An 18,561-nucleotide genomic window follows, 5' to 3' on the forward strand; every position below is an offset into this window, starting at 1 on the left:
AAGCGCGGAGCGGAAACGCCAAGGCAGCCTCCCATCACGAGTATAGCCGCATCTCTTACAGACCAAGAGGTAAGGCGTTGAGAAACAGGCATCACTAAGGCTGCGCGAGGTACGCGTCACTGACTCGTTCGCACGTGCGAGCTTGTCTTTGCCTCAGCCCAGATGTCGGGCCTGCATCCGCGCTCGCCTTGGCTGGGCCGCCACATGTATCCCCAAGACATCAAGATGCGAGGTGCGAAACATGTGTTGACGCGGAGCTGATAAGCTCGCTGTGGATGTGGACTTGTTTAAAGATGCGGTGGGCGTCGTGTAGGGCCTGGAATAGGCAGGCGATCTTCGCATTTTTTTTACACGTTCAAGACGGTTTTCAGTATGGCTGGTGACTCCTCGACTCCGTCGACAGAAGGCTTTTTGCAGTATCATGAGCCGAATAGTAGGTTCTTTGTTTTCTTACATGGTTTTGCAATCACTGACCTTAAGTAGTCATTCAGATTCTCGTCCTCGTCTCGTTTTTCTTTTGGCTTTCCTTCGGCGAATGGCTTTCGAACCGGGTGTTCCGCGCCGGCCTTATAGGTCAAATCATAGTCGGTCTGATCTATGGCCTGCCTATTGGCGGTGATATGATACCGATCGCATGGCAGGAAGCCTTCATCGCCCTGGGGTATATTGGTCTTGTTCTTATCATCTTTGAGGGCGCCCTGGCCGTGCGGTTGGATCTGCTCAAAGCGAACTTTGGCCTCTCTGCTATTGCGGCGACCATCGGTGTCGTCGCTCCTATTGGCCTCACATACCTACTTCTATATGTCGGCTTTGGGTATGGAGCAATCGAAACGTTCATCGTTGGGGCTGCGCTCTCGGTCACATCCCTTGGGACGACATTCGTTGTGCTAGGCAAGAGCTCTAAAGAGATCAGCTTCGCGGACACCCGAGTTGGTACAGTACTAGTCAGCGCGGCTGTATTCGATGATGTATCTGGTCTAGTGATGGCGAGGTAAGACACAATGTTACCCAAAACAAAGAGTATCACTAAATTCCCTCAGTGTAATCGGCCAACTGGGCGCCCTAGGAGGCGACGACTCCCCCAACCTAGGCTGGCTAATCGGACGCCCAACACTAGTATCCGGCCTCCTTGCCATCCTCACTCCCGTCCTAAACAAATGGGCGATCGCGCCTCTATACCGAAAGTTCATCGAGCCACGCCTCCCCAAGACACGCAAACGCCACGTCGTGAACGTCATCATCATGATCTTCGTGCTATGTGCTTTCCTCAGCATCACAGGCTTCGGCGGTACCTCTGTTCTCTACGGATCCTTCATGGCGGGCGCGTTCCTCACCTACCTCCCTTCCAAGCACCCAACTGGACCGTTCCACCCACCTTCGCGCGAAGACGCAGAGGAAGCGGAAGCGCGATCTATCGCCGAAGCGACTGAGTACGACGATGCGGGCGAACCGCTCATCTGCCCCACCTTCATGCATACGTTCGAGAAGTACTTCCTCGACGCTGTCAAGTACCTCTTACAACCTCTCTTTTTCGCATCGATTGGCTTCGCCATCCCCTTTATCGATCTTTGGACTGCAGAGGCATTCTGGAAGGGCTTTGTCTACACGTTGCTCATGCTTGTCTCTAAAGTCATCGTCGGCCTCGTCATACCTTTCGCTACCATCTTCCGCAGACCGCCAGGCATGTCGATCCGCGAGTGCTTCACCACCACTTTCTGGCCTGCCATGCTCCTCGGTTCCGCTATGGTAGCGCGCGGTGAGATCGGTCTGCTCGTCGTACAGATCGGGCTCAATAACACTCCGTATCTGTCCAAAGAAGCCTTCATCACGGCCGTATGGGCTATCGTGCTCAACACCATCTTCGGGCCTGTGACCGTGGGCCTTATCATCAAGTACAAGGCGCGGGCCATTGCAGATGGCGTATGGGGTCTCGAGAACACGGAGCCGAATGGCAGTGGCTGGGACGATGGAGTCTCGAGGGCGCCGACCATCGTCCCGGAGACGATGAGTGTGAAGGAGAGGAGTAAGAGTGTTGCGGTGTCGCAGCATAGTAGGATGGTATCTGATCCGGTGACGGTACCGATCTCGCCTTGACGGCGTTGCATGTACTTTAGCTTTGTTAACGAATTTATGACATTTCTTACTTACAGATTGTGTCCCGTTGTGAGTGATACAAGGTGAGCTGCGATCAGGTATCATCATGTGCAAAGTCGCAAAGTCGCAGAGTCGCAAAGCCGCATTTGAATTTAGGTGTCACGTAGATGCTGCAGCCACACTTCCTCGGAAAGAACTCGATGTAAGTTGCTCTGCTGAGCGGCGAAGTGGGAACTATATCTGATTGAGAGGGGTATGCGCAGCTATGTATTCAAAAGTCCCAGAAATAAACAACATGGCAACATAAATCAACAACAAGAACGAGCGGACTTCGCAAAGTCAACAGTCATGCCCAGCCCAAGATTTCGCCAAGCACCCATAAATAGATTCACACTCATACATCACGTGCAAACACCCTTCACCCATGAGGCAGGTCTAGCTAGACCAAAACCACCCACTCCTCTTCTTCCGCTCTTGGTTCTCTGGCTCGGCTGGCCTTGGCTGGATGTCGTGGAATGCCCTCCAAGGATCGCGCTGCTGGGTTTCGGTCTCTTGGCCGCGCTGGGTATGCACCGTCTCCGAGCTCTCTTCTCGACCATCAGCGAAGCGTTTCTTGAGCACGACTTTGGTTGTAATAGAGCCGTCAGAAGCGACGGTCCGCTCGGTCGTAGTAAGTGTGGAGAGAATCGAAGGTTTGTCCTCCTTCATCCGCTCAGCGACCGCGGAAGTTACCGAGATAGGTCCGGAGACTGAATGTGAGGGTTGTGACACAGCCTCCATACGTTCGTACGCATCCAACTCAGTCTCCGAGTCCTCATCTCTCTCGTATGCCGCGTCTAGAACAGTGTTGTATGTGTCACGTCTGACTGTGTCGGCGTAAGGGAACCGGTCTTGTTTCGGCGTAGGCGGATCGTCATGTTGGTCTTCGTGATCGTGGCTGTACTCGTAGCTTGGCTCGTCGGTTGTCCCAAGGCGAGGGCAGCTGGGCGCATCGTTGCGGTCCATGTGCTCCTCCAGTTGGCGTTGTGTGATCGGGATCTTGCCGTGAGTCCAATGATTGTCGGACATGTCAGACTCCATGGCGCCAGGACATTCGGGCTCAAGCTTCCCCTGCATCGTCTCCTCTAACTGTTGCTGCGTAATTGGTATCTTCCTTGGTCCCCAAGCCGGTCGGTCGCTCCTCATCATACAATGTGAGACTTCGCCTTGCTCTGCTAGCAGGTCTTCGTAGGCTGCCTGCCAAGGTACGCCGGCCTTGTTCATCTCGCGGTTTTGCTCGAGTGCGCGGGGAGAGTATGCGGGGTCGTCGGTCTGCGATGCATCTGCTGGTGGTGGCCACTGCCATGATTTGGACCATGACCAGACGCGAGGCTTGCCATCTTCAGGCCTAGGCTCGTAGTTGTTGAATCTGGCAACTTCCGCATCGCGGTCATCCCAGGCCTTGTCGTTGAACTCCTCGGCCAGCCTCTTCGCCTCTGCCTGCATGCGTAGCAACCTCTCCAACTGCATCCAATCCCTTGATTGTTGTTCCTCCGAGTTGCCTGATGGACTCCGGCCGTCGTGATCAAATGGCCGAGGAAAGCCCCAATCCCATGACCATCCCCACTCCTGACCCTTCTCGTTGGCGACCTTTTCAACCAGGCTGGCATCGTCGCGTCGCGCAACCTGCTGCTCGTCGCCTCTCCTCACATTGCCAAGTATTTCCATTCTCATGTCGTCAGCCTTGCGGTCGAGCCTCATCAGCTCTTCGCTGTTGCGCAAGACAGCTTGCACATCGCCAACTCTAAACAGCTCTCTGCCTTCGTGGCGCAGTTCGGCGATGTCGGCTTCAATCTCGTGAAGCTTGTCGCATTGTCGTGGATCGGCCTTGCCAAAAAGACACTGCTCACGTGCTTGGTGCGCGTTGTTGTAGTTGGCGATGGTGGCGGGAAGGGTGAAGACGGTGTTGAGTAGCGACGAGACCTGGGAATCGGCGAAGCGGCGGAATGCGATGAACGGATTGTCTTCGGGTCGGTTGGAATCGCGTCGGGGATTATCGCTGTCGTTCGTCATAGTGATAGTGATAGATAGTAATGTGGGTGTTGTGATGGGACTTGGCTGATGGTGGGGAAGACGGGGTCCGGAGTGATGATGCCTGGAGATAGCTGTGGCTGCCTCGGCGATAAGGCCACAAGGCACGCGCCACCCGTTTCGACGCGTCAAGCCATCGCCCCTGCCAGCCAACCGCGCTTCCGTCACTTCATCTCTCCAAAACCGCGCATCGTGACGACGCTCATCGTCGCCCAATGAGTATTTCGCATTTCCAAAATGTTTTCGGCCTCTCTTTCGCTATTCTTACTATCACCAAGCATGCACCGCCATAGGACCCAGACGTGCTGAGCCGGCGATTTCCTTGCCTAAGAGCTGCCGCGCTTCTCTGGAGCTCAGGAGTCAGTATGAAGATTCAATATTTCCAAACAACCTTCATCTATCTATTATGGCCCAAGATCTGCCTACATGACTCCACCTACGTATTGCCAGAATTTGTGAGTGTTGCATCGCAATCAAGGCATGATCTTGGCTTTCTTGGAAATCTACGCGGGTTTGGGATCCTCTCGGCAATCTGCAGTAGTCTCACTTCAACACCATCGACGACGCTATCAACAAGACCAAGAGCATCGCCATTTTTTGCTTGAGACATACGCGTAAGGCACTGACGAAAAAAAGCCGCAGTGGATATTTTCAACCCGATATTATTCAGCACCGCCTACGATCTGCGCCTTATCGTCTTACCGCCCGCTGGCAGCCAAGGAGCCAAGTGCGCGGCATGCGAAGACAATTGACTTCAAGACCTTGATCGTCCCGGATTAGAGCCGCACTGCCCAAAATCTGGACCTGCCCAGTTCAAGCAGCCACACAAAACGCTGCTTTCCATCGCCCCGTGATAGGTCTCCACGCTTTAGCGACGCACTGCGCGTCATCCCGAGCGGATTTGGACGGGCAATCCCCGCCTGTAACTCCTTTCACTCCTGGGCCATTCCTACTGCGGCCTTATCACTAGCGATCGAATACCCACGTTTCCTGTTTCTGATCTTCGAGGAATGTGTTTTGACAGCTGTGCCAGCGGACTGGGTACGTCACACAAGATCTGCGACACCAGCAAAGAGGTATAAGTAGCGGAGTAAACACCGCGTCTCGAGAACACAGCATTGTTTCATCTCGCGGCTTTACCAATATATATCACCAGACGCTTCCCTTCATCTATATCGATACAACGTATAGCACTTGTCCAATCGCTATACAACGAGAATTGAAAGTCCAAGACCTGCGATTCTCTCTTCTATAAAGGCCCACCCGAATCGTCCTCGATATCTGCAACACCACAACCATTTTATCACTTCCTCTTCTCCAACATGCGTTTCTCCGTTATCATCGCCACTTTCCTCGCTAGCGTTGCCGTCGCTATGCCCGATCCTCTCCCACAAGGCTACTCCGGCCCCTGCTCAAAGGACAACTGCGGTGTTAGCGGCAAGGTGTGTTCAGGCGGCGCAATCTGTGTGGGGTGGCCAAGCACCGATCCCGCCAAGAGGAAGGGATGCACCTGCAGCCGGGGTTAAGCATCTGATGCTAGAATTTTTTGCATTGGCAGGCGTGTGTAAGTAAAACGAAGCCGAAGACGAAGCCTAAGCTAATGCTCAGCAGATGTCATATCATAGCGAGGTTGACTGGAAGCATATTGGTTGTAATCTAGAGGGTGTACTATTTATGAATGATGAAGACAGAATTTCGAGAAAGAATTGCTTACTATCATCTAAGTGCCACATAAACCTGGATATCGTGAGGTCATGAGAAATTGCAGCCGCGCTCGAGCTCGACATTCGATAACTTATCTCTTCACTATGTGGTGTCGCCTTGGAGTGAGTTCTTCGCGCCTTCCTGGCTTGGCACGCTGGGGCCTCACTCACAACTGGCTACAGCACATGCACTTCAACGCTGCTCAAAAGCCACCCTTCGATAGCATCACCCTCTCAGCAATTCATGAACCTGCGACCACAACGCATACCCCACCACTTAGAACCGACAACGAATACCATCAACCAGGATGTGGAGCACCCAGTTGCCGTTCCGCCCTCCACGTCCCAGACCATTCTTCGACCTACCGTGGGATATCCGAGAACAGATCTACAGTTATATCGAGCTCGATGCGCTTCCACCGCTGTCAAATGGTACCGAGTACGCTGGCTTTGTTCTCTCGTGCAAGCTCGCCGCCGAAGAGCTATCTCATGTCGCGACCGTGAATTATCGCAAATACCTCCACGACTTCGAGCGACTTTCGAGGGAAAGACTTGGTTACAAAATCATAGTCGCTCAACCGGAGCGGGCAACAACTGTTAAGACTCATCCTTTTGCGCACCTCGCTCGACTTAAGGTCAAAGTACAACTGAAAAGTCGCGCCGTCTTTAGTGACGATAGACGGGATGTGATACCATGGTGTGATACTTTCCACCCTCTCTTCGGACTTCTTCTAGAGAATCTACAAATCCACTTTGTTGCGCCAAACCTTTCGAGTTTGAAAATGATGAGAACCGACGTCGGCAACATGTATGAAATTATCGAACGTGTATTCGACTTCATTGAGATAATGAATTCACAAGTACCGGAACGCTCTACCCCCGTTAGAGGTCCACCAGGTCCACCAGGTCGACACGAACGAAGAGTATTTCAATTCCTCGACCACTTTGAGGCGCAAGTTAGTGGCTTTACACGATCGAAGCGCGTGAGTGTAAAGGCCATTTGCTTTTCTTGGGATTGTCGAAAACATGCTCAGTCCGGATCTCCGGCCAAAATGATGGGGCCGGTCTGGTCGCACACCTTACGCCTTCGTGACGTTCCGGGAAGAGACAGGCAGACATACCACCGTGTACATGATGTAGAGGGCTACGCAGGAGAGATACGGATTGCGAGTTCTGGACGCTGGGCTCCCACAACAGTCGGCCTGCCTTTGCGTCTCTATGATCGACCCAGCAAGGTGGTTTTACTGCAGATGAAGAATCTAGACTTCGGCGAAGCAGCAGTAATCTTAAGTAAGGTGGAAATATGAGGAAGATAATAGGCGTAGGTTGAGATGAACGCCGTCCATGCTCTTTCGGCCTCCGATCGGTAATATATCATCTCCTGATCGAGAGAGTGGGTCTCCGTCTAGAACACTCCACATGTAGTACGAAATGAAGACTTCCGTCTTACAAGACGATCAACACAACTTCCTTCGACTGTGTAAACAAACACGTCCTCGACTAGAGAAAGACAAACATTGCTCCCCAGGAGCTCCATACAATTGGCGGATGTATGCTACTCCCCGTGATCGGTAACAGCAATCGCATGTGATGGAAAGCAACACCCATCCCAGGTCAGCGCACCACAACGCCCATGTACGGTGCCTTCCCCGGATAGAAGGACACCCAATATGCTCTTTCCCCGGAAACGCACCCCATATTCCACTCCACAGCGGCTGAAATGCCCCCTAATGAAGCGTGATCGCTACCGGCCCCACGCCCATCAAAAAGTATTCTCCACGAATAACGGCATGCAGAAGCGATATAAGACATTTTGGCACCGGCAATACGCCGCAGACGCATCGACCCTCAAATATTGCAGTTACGTTCCCCGTGACGCAACGCAGCTTCGCGCAGGGATCGGTTGTTGTGGCACATTGCATTTAACCGCGATTAGAGGCGCCAAGCCTGCTTAAGTCGAACTCCCGAAGGGTACACGTGTGGTGCTAAGGAAGACAAGAACCGGCGCCGGAAGCTTCATTTAGATTAATGCGAAACAACGACGTTTCGTTGTCTATACTGCATGGGGGAAGCGCCGGGCGCGCTTTGGGTACAGGCTGATCGACGACGTGCAGGCACTGTGGCGTGTTAGATGAATTGCCCGGCTTCCCGCTACATGTGGGTAAATTTCCTAGGGCTAACGCATACATGTTTCCCCGTACTGGTGGCGGCGTGCGCAAGGAGGGACCGAGGTGGGCTTGGTTGGATGGATATTGTTCGTAATGAGCAGGAGGGTGCGGAGATCGCTAATCTTGCTCGCAATATCAGTATAGGGCCGAGGGAGTTGGAGGTCTGGTATAAGTAGTCTGGGACTCTCGACTTGATTGTGGTATCCAGCAATCTACGTTCTTTACAGTCCAAGTTCAGTTACAGTCTCGATATACCATTCTCACCATGAAGATTTCTCTCGTCACCATCTTGTCCGCCGCCGCGCTGGTCCAGGCTGCGCCTTTCGCTGAGCCAGAGGCTCTCCTCGATGAGCGCCAGGCTGCGCAGAGCATCGATGCTGCCATGAAGGCAAAGGGCCGGAAGTACTTCGGTACCTGCGCTGACCCAGGTCGTCTCAACCAAGGCAAGAACGCCGCGATCATCAAGGCGAACTTCGGTGCCATTACACCTGAGAACTCGTAAGTGTTTCCAGCCTCCCGAACGCAGTGTTGTGTGCGATGCTAACTGCCGGATAGCATGAAGTGGGATGCCACCGAGCCTTCCCGTGGAAACTTCAACTTCGGCAACGCCGACCAGACTGCCAAGTTCGCAAAGGACAATGGCAAGCTCATCCGTGGACACACCACTGTGTGGTACTCCCAGCTGCCCGCCTGGGTCTCCCAGATCAATGACAAGGCCACCTTGACCACTGTCATGAAGAACCACATCACCACCCTGATGAACCGCTACAAGGGCCAGGTCTACGCTTGGGATGTCGTCAACGAGATCGTAAGTTGATCTTCATATCCCGGTCCGACTGGAACACACACTGACTTCCCTACAGTTCGAGGAGGACGGTAGCCTCCGCCACAGTGTCTTCTACAACGTCCTCGGTGAGGACTTCGTCCGAATTGCTTTCGAGACAGCCAAGGCCGTTGACCCTGCTGCGAAGCGTTACATCAACGACTACAAGTAAGCAAATTCTCTCAGACTCCATCATGACCATGACACTAACAACCGCCTAGCCTGGACCAAGCGTCCTACTCCAAGACCCAGGGTATGGTCAAGAACGTCAAGAAGTGGATCGCCGCCGGTGTCCCCATCGACGGTATCGGTTCGCAGGGTCACATCACCTCCGGCCAGGGTGCCAACGCTCCCGCCGCCATGGCCGCGCTCTGCGCTGCCGCCCCCGAGTGTGCGCTCACCGAGGTTGACATCCAGAACGCCCAGACCTCTGACTGGCAGAACGTTGTGAAGGCTTGCTTGGACCAGAAGAACTGCGTTGGTATCACCGTCTGGGGTATCCGCGACAACGACTCCTGGAGGCCCAATGGCAACCCCCTTCTCTTCGACTCCAACTACAACGCCAAGACAGCTTACAACACTGTCCTTGCTGCTATCAACAAGTAAGCGCGTCACACACCGTGCACATCGCACAGTTTCTGTATATATCTTTGTGGTGGATTGGGGAAGACTTTGTACATACATGGAGGGACAGCAGAGACGTCTTTTGGCTACATAGCCCAGCGTTTCAATCAATCTTGTTCTCTCGACCAGTCACGATGCTCTCCTTCTGTGCACTCTTCAATGCCTTGATGATACTTACGCCGGCATCCGCACTGGCTCCTACTTCCGCTTGTTTCGTCCAGAATATGTCGGCTGCATTGATTCGAACGCTTTTACGTCTTTCCCGCTCCGTCACCTCAAGATGCGACTTCTTCTCTGCAGTTGCCTCTAGCTCGTCGAGATGCTTCTTTCTCCTCGCATATTGCTCAGCTCGCTCTTTCCGAGTCTGCTCCGAACCAATTTTTGACAGGGCAAATCGCACAGCAGCTCTGAAGCCCATGAAGATGTGTTCGGAGATGAGGATCGTCACCGGTAAGCTGGCCCACGTGCTCAAGCCAAGATATTCGCCAAGAAATCGCTGGGAACCGAACATGTGTACGATGGCCGCACTGGATATGCTCCCCAACCATGTCAACGACTCTAGACTAGCCACCCACGGCCCAATACCGTCGCTACGCGTTGGGTGAGGACGCTGGTGCTCGACACAGATCTTCAGGAAGTCCGACCGCAGCTCGATCCAGTTGTTGATGAAGAAGCCGATCGGCACGAGAGGCCACACGGGACTGAAGAGCGCAAGGTAGCCAAACTGAATGACCATCTCTGCAATATCCTCTTGGACGTTGTATGATGGTCTCAAAGCTTGCCGTCGCGTGCGACGTAGGAAGCGAGATTCCGCTGGATCTTCTGCAGTTGGGCTTTCGTACGAGTCACTGCTGCGATTCTTTGCTCGGCTAGCTTGTCGGTCACGCCACCATTGCTTGATCTGAGTCTTCAGCCAAGGTAGCGCCAGCTCTTCGACTGCGCTCGAGACCTGTCCAGTGACGGTGAGCGCGATGACTTCGTTCCGCAGCCGGTCGGGGTCGGCCTTGAACACCATCTTGGCTCTAGTCTGCGCGCCTAGTGTGGCATCGATAACGCGTTCGAGCAACGGTATAATCTGTCCACCGAAGGGTACGTATACGAATGCTGTAAGAAGGATTGGTAAATAGTTGGTGATTGAGTTGAGCACAAAGATCTTTTGAGTGAGCGACATCTCGTAATGATCAGCTGTTCGATGGTTCTCGTATTGCGTCAGCGCAGTAGCGACGTCTTCCAGAAAGTTCGTCGCGTATGGCAAAAAAACTGCAAGAAGCACCGTGGGCAGATATTCCTGGTGAAATGTTAGTACAGCACAATGGGTGGGACTGGGCATATACTGACCAGATAGAACTTGTAAGGCCCTTCATAAGCTTCTCCAATGAAGGTCTCGATGGTAAAGACGAATGCGATTAGAATCCCGAGTAACAAAGTGCTGACAAGGACGAATGGTATGACGACCAATTGGCGCACAATCCTCTTCCATCTTGGGAACACATGCCGAACTCTTCCAGCTGAGTCAATGATCTCTTGCTCGTAGCGAAATTGCGGACGGTTGACTTTGAGGTCGCCCACTCCTCGTACTTTCCATCGGATTGCAAGATCGGTCTGCTTGATCTTCCAGTACTCCAAGAAAACAGTGCACCAGACTCCGATTAGGAGTGCGAACGCCAGAGAATATTTCGGCAAGAATGCCCAGGCAAATACACCAGCAGCGCAAGGGAATGCCAATGATCGAAAGTAAGTCTGGATGAAGGCAAAGTAGAAGGCAACTTTGGCACCCCATAGATCACGTATACGGTCCAGGTCGGCTGGTTCCAAGAACACCCGAGTGCTCAGATGGGCCAACAACGCGCGGTTCGCACCTGAGTTGTGCAACGGGAAGATTGCGGTCACATTTTCCCATGGTGGGAACTCTGGTGTGATACCAGCGCCTCCAAGCTCTTTGCGCCAGTTGACAAGGTGATACATGGAAAGCAGATCTTCGGCTTCGAACTCTGCGGTGACAACGGTCTTAGCGGTCCCGCCAGGATGGTCTTTGGTGATGCCATACAGCCAATCTTTGACTCTGCAAAAGCCTACTTAGCCTCCTTCCAAATTATGAGGTTACGGACGAGCTCAACGTACCGCGACTTGTACACTGTGTTGCCAAGCAGATCTCTGGGCGCTTGGACAAACACTAACAGTGTTTGATCATAGCCAGGGCGTACCTCAGTGTTGAGGCCTGCAGACTCTAGGTCATGCAACAGCGTCTTGCATTCTGCGATGGCGACGTCGTCATCTAGTCCTCGTCAGCCGTTCGCTCCAACGCTATGCCTCAATGACCAAACATACCGACATTACCAAAGTCATATACTATAACGTACTTGTCGTTATACGTGACGTTCGCAAGCTCAGTATCATCGCTCAGCGTCGTATCCGATCTCTTCAAGGGTCTGATTGACATGGCCAAAAGGGCTTAAACCGAGCGGAGTGCCAGGGTAGCTGTCAAGACTGTGAAAAGTAGGGTCCACAACTGTGGCTGAAGGTTTTATAGCGATGAGCCACTGAGGCGTCGTCATCGTGCTGGCCATGGCTCCTGTGGAGTCAGGCAAGCCTCAGCTGTGTCGCGGATTGGTGTTCGCTGGTGGGACCAACGCGTCGGAGTGCCAAACTTAGCAGGCGGATGCCGACTGATCCGGAACCGCAGGGCGTTCACTTCTGTCGCGTGTGAGGCGCTGAACATTTTGCAGAACGTCGGACGCTGCGACCACATTGGGGGAGAAGAAGGTGCAGGGCCTGGGATCTGGAGATGCAGCGATGGAGCGATTGACGGAGATGCCGTCACATGTGCGCGTCTGTTTGGGCCTAGCGCTCGAAACTGTCAATGACGTAAGCTATCTAGGACGCGTCGCGACGCGTTGTCACAGCGCCAACGCTTCACGTTTGCTTTGTCTGCATTTCTTTCGCGAGCGCGATTCATCATACACAAAGAATGCAAGGAAACTCATCAGTACTGTATCAAGATTTAAAACTCGCTCTACCAAATGGACACAAAACAGGAACCTATTAAACTGCCTCTGGAGCTGACACAGCTCCGAACATAACCATGCGTCAAGAGATCACAGTTACACAGAAGTCACCAGTACCCAAATCATACGGCTTCCTTCCGAAAGGCGACCGCTACAAGACACTGCATTGCCGCAAACTCACCCACGAAGCCGGGCGTCCTTTATACATCGTCGTCGACAACCAGAAAAGAACGACTGGCATCCGTATCCCCTTACACGTTCTGCACAAGGTCAACAAGCAGTCGAAAGAAACGTTGTCGTCTCGTCGAGCAGCTACGACGAAGCGCGATGCGACTGAAATTGCCAACGCAGCAGCTGAGATAGACACGCAGTTTCCAAAGATACCAGCGTCAGAGAAGCAAGCCGTACTTAAGCACGGCTTCAAGAAACACTCTGGTAGAGTCGGCCGAACGAGCTCAATACCGTTATCACGGAAGATCTTGTTTGCTGTCATTGCGCATGCACGGCATAGGCATACTGAATACGATGCGCTGCTGAAGAGTGGAAAGAGCAGGGAACATGCGAGGAAGACCACGAGAAGGAGTATTGAGACAGTGATGCAGAAGTGGGGATACACTAAAGGTACGAGAGAGAAAGCGCTGACTACGTAAATTGGCTTACTGACTGTAAAGAACTCAATTGGTACTTCCGGACTAAGAGCGCATAGAGTCGAGAAGATCAAGGTTGTCCAAAGAGGAGCAAACGCATATCATATGGTATCTGCTATGCAAAAAGACGTATACAAAACCCATTCACTCCACGCTATGCCATGATCCAAAGCCCATCTGACGCCTGTCCGACTACGTGACCAAAGCCGCATAGTACGCGTCCTGCCTCTGAAGGGTATTCAAACCCAGGGCTGTTGTTCGCGTATCCAAAAGTATCGCTTGAAAATACTAGCCGTCGTCTGAATCGACGACCATGCTCTCCCCAAAGGCACTAAGATCCTCCTCTGCCGCGCCTTGGGCATGCCGCCTCCTCCGACCTCGCCTGCCAGCAACCCGATTCTGTTCGATTTCGCGTAGCTTGCCGTTCATTCTCCGTTCTAGCGCTTCAATCTCTTCATCTTCATCTGCGTCTCCTGTCATGTCTGGTCCTCCCGCTGTTCCAGACTCAAGGAGTCCGCTGTCTGACTCGTTGATCTCTAGCGCACGATTGAGGAGGTCGGTGGCCATGGGGTCCTGGGGCGAGACAGCGAGGGCTTCGTGCAAGGTGATGATAGCATCCCAACTTCTATTGAGGTTCAGGAGAACCAGTGCTTTTGCGGTGAAGACGCTCGGGTCCTTTATGCCATGGCGAAGCACTTCGTCGAATGTATCGAGTGCTTCGCTGTATTGTTCACACTTGCGAAGCGCATGGGCGAGATTTATCCGTGTGGGTATCCAAGCATCTGGGTCTGCTTCATTCTGCTCTGAGAAGGCCAGCGCGCGGCGGAAGAATTGTATAGCGTCCAGTAGTTGTCCTTCGTGGAAGTAGACGACGCCCATCTCGTTAAGAAGGCAAGGATCGTTCTCGCAAAGATCGTATGATGTCTTCAAGTACTCTCGCGACAGGCTCAGGTTGTTCAACTGGAGGTTTTGCATGCCGAGGAAGAGCTGTGGCAGATGTGAGCCCTGGAAGAGGCGTGCCGCGGTGGAGTAGGCGGAGATGGCTTGATCATGTTCCCCTTCTGCGGCAAACGTATGCGCGAACCCTATCCAGGCAGGGCCAAAGTGTGGGTCCATCATGGAGGACTTGGAGAAGTAGCGGCGTGCTTCAGCTATGCGACCGATTGCGAGATAGTAGGTACCAACGGCGAACCATGCGCATGGTTCTGAGGGGTTCGTGTCTGCTAGTTCGTGGGCAAGTAGGAAGAGAGTGTTCTTTTCGCCAAGCTCGTGCAAGGACGCTATGTGTATGGGCATGATGTTGAAGTTGTACTTGTCGTTCGCTAGGACGGCTGACGTGAGGGCAAGGGTATCGCGGAAGCGGCATAGGGTGAACATGAGATCCGCTTTGGAGAGGACTATGTCTGGGTTCTCGCCAAGGTTGTAGTGAGTCGTGAGCGTCTCGGTCGCGTTCGCGAACTCTTCTGGTCTGGTGTACTTGGATAGGCGTGTTGTGTAGAGGGTCTTGGTGAAGGACGCGGCCTCTTGTGACAAGGAAGGGTTGTTGGCGACGTTGATGGTGTCGAAGTTGAGCGATTCGAGGAACTTCCACTCCTCCTCTGGTGCCATCAACGAGTTGGACATGAGCGCATCGAAGGCCTCGAAGCATTGCACGTCGATCTGCACCGCCGTCTTGTAGCATTCCTTGGCCCGGTCAAAGGAGTTTTGCTTTGCATAGCACACACCCCGGAGGTAGCACATGCCTGCTTCCGACTTGATGTTGTTAACATCTTCGCGATCACGCTCTTCGCTCGTGGGTAGGCGCTCGTTGCGCGAGCCGTTCTTGGTCTGTCTTGCGCCGGCCCGTGTGTTGACGTCGACATGCCGCAGCTTGGTGCGCGTGTTCCCTGGCGCCGAGATCAAGTGGGTTGGGTTCTTGTCGCCCAGTATCTGCAGTGCGTCTTCCAATTTCCCCAGCTTCAGTGAGCAGTGCGCAGCGAGGTATCGACATTGGGGCGTGCGCTCGACGAGGTTTCCGCGTGCGAGGAGTGACTGGGTCCTGTTGTAGTTGCCGGTGGTGAAGTGCACCTGAGCTAGCCAGAATGCATCCTGGTCGTCATCTATGCGATTTTGTCAGTGTACGTTGACCTGCCGAGTGTTAGAGCATACCCGTCAGTGCCAGCAGCTTGTCTGCAACAAAGATGGCTGTGTCGTACTGGCAGCGATTGAGGGCTTCCTGGCGCCACTCGCGTAGATATTTCTCCATAGTTTCGCTATCGCATTGGGTATAGTCTGTTCAGGCGGGTTAGTGAATGTGCCCCAAAAGATATCCCCAGTCGAGGTGGCAGTCGGCGGCGGCGCGATGTTTAGAGCCAGGGTCGCGCCTGCCCGACGCGAGAGCACATGTTTGCGGGGTGCCTGCAGCAGCGGGCCGCCTTAGTCAGCCAAAAGTTCCGCGCTAGGGTTGCCGTTACCTGGACGTGATTTCGAGCACTCACTTGACATCCAACACGCCACACGACCTCATCCATATCACGCGCGAGACCTTCATTTGCGCAGCATAAACCCTACATTCTGTTTCAACGCATCAACTCGGAGCACCCGATCAGCGCCGCACCACACCAGACGTCGTATAACCCGCCGCCATGTCCGAACGAAAAGTGCTCACCAAGTACTACCCACCGGATTTCGATCCTTCGAAGATCACGCGCCAGCGCGGCCCCAAGAATGCCGGTCCCAAGCTGATGACAGTCCGCCTCATGGCACCTTTCTCCATGAAATGCACCCACTGCGGCGAGTTCATCTACAAAGGCCGCAAGTTCAATGCGCGCAAGGAGACGACCGACCAAAAGTACTACAACATCGCCATCTTCCGCTTCTACATTCGATGCACGCGATGTTCCGGCGAGATCACCTTCAAGACAGACCCTAAGAACATGGACTACGAATGCGAGCGTGGCGCGAAGAGAAATTTCGAGCCGTGGAGAGAGGCCAAGCTCAATGAGGAGACCGAAGAGGAACGCCTGGATCGCATAGAACGGGAGGAGGCAGAGCGCGACGCGATGAAAGAACTCGAGACAAAGGTCATCGATGCCAAAACCGAGATGGCCATCGCAGACGCTCTAGACGAGATCAGGTCCAGAAACGCAAGGCTAGAGAAGGCGGACCGCGAGGGCAAGGGAACCGAGGTACAACCTGATGCTGCCGACGAGCGACGCAAGAAGCTGGAGGAAGAAGACGCAGAGGCTGCACGACAGGCATTCGCAAATCGGAGCATGCCTGACATCGGCGAGGAGACGATTGACGAAGACATGTTCGACGCGCCCATCGAGGTACCCGTTACTACAACCTTCACCAAGAAGCCGAAGGAAAAGAAAGATTTTAGCGCTGCGTTAGGCCTCAAGAAAAAGGCGCCTGCTTCGACACCCGCGCCTCAGGCTAAAGCCGCTGCACAGCCCTCGAAACTATCGACTATGCTTGTCGCTGGTTACGATAGCGATGACGACTGAGCTATTGGAAGGCCATCCAAGCCTACACAAGAGCAAGCAGGGCATACACGCACCTATGATATATCGGATGTCTCCTCGTCCACACAATCAGCCACAACGTGGTGTGTATCTGCGCTGGCATTGTATAGATCGTTAAACACGGTATTGTCGGTGACTATGCGGTGAGTCTGCCATGGCTAGTGAGGGTGACCAATGCAGGACCAGCTTCGAAACTTGACGAGTCCTGAGGCCGACTACCGGACACTCGCGAATATTTCCTGTGCCCCAGAACACGAAAAAGGACTATGCGTATTCGACTGCCTTCTTATTCTGGTCGATGGAACCATCTTGTTGTGGCATTTGCATTAGGCCGAACTACCGAGGCTGCTCATGTAGCGCCTTGGAAACCGGTAGCGCCGGATTAATACCACACCCCATATCCAACTTAATCTATCCCCAGACCCACCTACCAGAAGAGGTGCTACTGACTTTGTGACTACGTTACCCCGCAAAGATGGTCACCTTCCTGGTCTGACGCTCCTAGGGTTCACGGAAGCTTGGGTACCTAGCCATCTTAGGAGGGACAGCCGTTGCGCAACGCTCGTGACGTCGTATCCTTGACAAACTATGTGGCAACGCCGGATGGAACTTTATTTCACAGCCTTTATAAGTGGCCTTGCGCCTTCTCATCTGCTCGTCATATCCGGGCTTACTGTACACCTTTCACGATGCGTCTCCTCACTTTGTGCAGCTTGCTTCCCAGCATTCTTGCTCTGCCGTCACAAACCCTCGACTTTTCAAGACATGCCATTGCATCTCGTGCCGATGCGGCTCTGACGAATTATCTCGGTGTCTTCTTCCTCGGCGACAAACCTTCTGTGTACTTCTATCTTTCCAACGGCAACAACGCCAACTCCATGACTGCTTTGAACAAAGGCCAAGCTGTCATCAACCCGACGAAAGGCACTCTTGGAGTCCGCGACCCGGCCATTATAACCGGTGGAGCAGCTGAAGCTGGCAAAAAGTGGTACATCATTGGCACCGACTTGAACATCGGCAAGACAACGTGGGACGCATCCCAACGCACGGGATCTCGAGGCATCTTTGTCTGGGAGTCCGCCGACCTTGTAACATGGACCAATGAACGCCTCGTTACTGTTGAAGACGCGACTGCAGGAATGGTTTGGGCACCCAGCGCTATCTTTGACGAAGCCAAAGGCCAGTACTTCGTTCATTGGGCGAGCAAGTTTTATCCCACCTCCGACCCGCAACACACTGGCTCTCCTTCGTCGATTCGCATCCGCTACGCATACACCAAGGACTTCAAGACCTTTAGCACGCCTCAAGACTACATCAACCGATCTCCCATCAACGTCATCGACCAGGAATTCCTGTCTCTCGGTAACAACGCGTACGCGCGCTTTCTGAAGGACGAGAGCGCGAAAACAGTCTACACGGAGATCTCGACCAGCGGACTGTTCGGCACCTGGTCCAGGCCTGCAGGTGCCAATGCAATCATTGCATCCGGCGTAGAGGGCCCCGCGCCTTACTGGGACAACCAAGTAGCTGGCAAGGCGCATCTCTTGCTGGACTTTTATGGAGCGGATGGGTATAGGCCTTACGAGAGTACCAACGTAAGGGGTGGCCAATGGACAGCGAGTGACAGGAGCGCCTGGCCTCAGAACTTGAGGCACGGAAGTGTGTTGGGCGTTAATGCGACTCAAGTGGAAGCGTTGAAGAAGAAGTGGGGGGCTTGAGCGTTTGGAAGTCCGCGACAAGGCGGTCTTTGACACTATGTTTCACTCCTACCTAGAGGCTGATTGCAACATTTCCGCTTCTCGAATTGCGTCATGGTAGACATTACAGATTCACATCAGGAGTTTATACCTGTATAGACCTTACCTCCATCCAAACCCCTTGCTCTTATCATTCCAAACTGTTACTACTACTCTTTATTGGG

General features: G+C 53.4%; 8 protein-coding genes across 8 annotated transcripts; 5 read left to right on the plus strand and 3 right to left on the minus strand.

The window, feature by feature from the left end:
* Positions 1-372: 372 nt before the first annotated feature.
* On the plus strand, positions 373-2,094 carry J4E84_003938 (uncharacterized protein; the record flags this gene model as incomplete). The annotated part of the gene is made up of 3 exons (XM_049386547.1): positions 373-433; positions 484-991; positions 1,041-2,094. The coding sequence occupies 3 exons, from the start codon at positions 373-375 to the stop codon at positions 2,092-2,094; spliced, it is 1,623 nt and encodes a 540-aa protein (XP_049245317.1).
* A 435-nt stretch (positions 2,095-2,529) lies between these two features.
* J4E84_003939 (uncharacterized protein) lies at positions 2,530-4,146 on the minus strand (the record flags this gene model as incomplete). Its single annotated transcript, XM_049386548.1, has 1 exon — positions 2,530-4,146. One exon carries the CDS (start codon positions 4,144-4,146, stop codon positions 2,530-2,532), a length of 1,617 nt encoding a protein of 538 aa, XP_049245318.1.
* A 4,154-nt stretch (positions 4,147-8,300) lies between these two features.
* Positions 8,301-9,464, plus strand: J4E84_003940 (uncharacterized protein; the record flags this gene model as incomplete). Its single annotated transcript, XM_049386549.1, has 4 exons — positions 8,301-8,533; positions 8,591-8,843; positions 8,899-9,026; positions 9,080-9,464. 4 exons carry the CDS (start codon positions 8,301-8,303, stop codon positions 9,462-9,464), a joined length of 999 nt encoding a protein of 332 aa, XP_049245319.1.
* A 121-nt stretch (positions 9,465-9,585) lies between these two features.
* Positions 9,586-11,922, minus strand: J4E84_003941 (uncharacterized protein; the record flags this gene model as incomplete). The annotated part of the gene is made up of 4 exons (XM_049386550.1): positions 9,586-10,770; positions 10,821-11,544; positions 11,604-11,757; positions 11,811-11,922. 4 exons carry the CDS (start codon positions 11,920-11,922, stop codon positions 9,586-9,588), a joined length of 2,175 nt encoding a protein of 724 aa, XP_049245320.1.
* Positions 11,923-12,564: 642 nt separating this feature from the next.
* Positions 12,565-13,137, plus strand: J4E84_003942 (uncharacterized protein; the record flags this gene model as incomplete). Its single annotated transcript, XM_049386551.1, has 1 exon — positions 12,565-13,137. One exon carries the CDS (start codon positions 12,565-12,567, stop codon positions 13,135-13,137), a length of 573 nt encoding a protein of 190 aa, XP_049245321.1.
* A 285-nt stretch (positions 13,138-13,422) lies between these two features.
* On the minus strand, positions 13,423-15,379 carry J4E84_003943 (uncharacterized protein; the record flags this gene model as incomplete). Its single annotated transcript, XM_049386552.1, has 2 exons — positions 13,423-15,233; positions 15,283-15,379. The coding sequence occupies 2 exons, from the start codon at positions 15,377-15,379 to the stop codon at positions 13,423-13,425; spliced, it is 1,908 nt and encodes a 635-aa protein (XP_049245322.1).
* Positions 15,380-15,758: 379 nt separating this feature from the next.
* J4E84_003944 (uncharacterized protein) lies at positions 15,759-16,622 on the plus strand (the record flags this gene model as incomplete). Its single annotated transcript, XM_049386553.1, has 1 exon — positions 15,759-16,622. One exon carries the CDS (start codon positions 15,759-15,761, stop codon positions 16,620-16,622), a length of 864 nt encoding a protein of 287 aa, XP_049245323.1.
* A 707-nt stretch (positions 16,623-17,329) lies between these two features.
* Positions 17,330-18,358, plus strand: J4E84_003945 (uncharacterized protein; the record flags this gene model as incomplete). Its single annotated transcript, XM_049386554.1, has 1 exon — positions 17,330-18,358. One exon carries the CDS (start codon positions 17,330-17,332, stop codon positions 18,356-18,358), a length of 1,029 nt encoding a protein of 342 aa, XP_049245324.1.
* Between the last annotated feature and the right edge of the window lie 203 nt (positions 18,359-18,561).

This window comes from Alternaria hordeiaustralica (assembly GCF_023758085.1).
Source record: "Alternaria hordeiaustralica strain BMP 2776 chromosome Unknown scaffold_6, whole genome shotgun sequence".
Lineage (NCBI taxonomy): Eukaryota > Fungi > Ascomycota > Dothideomycetes > Pleosporales > Pleosporaceae > Alternaria > Alternaria hordeiaustralica.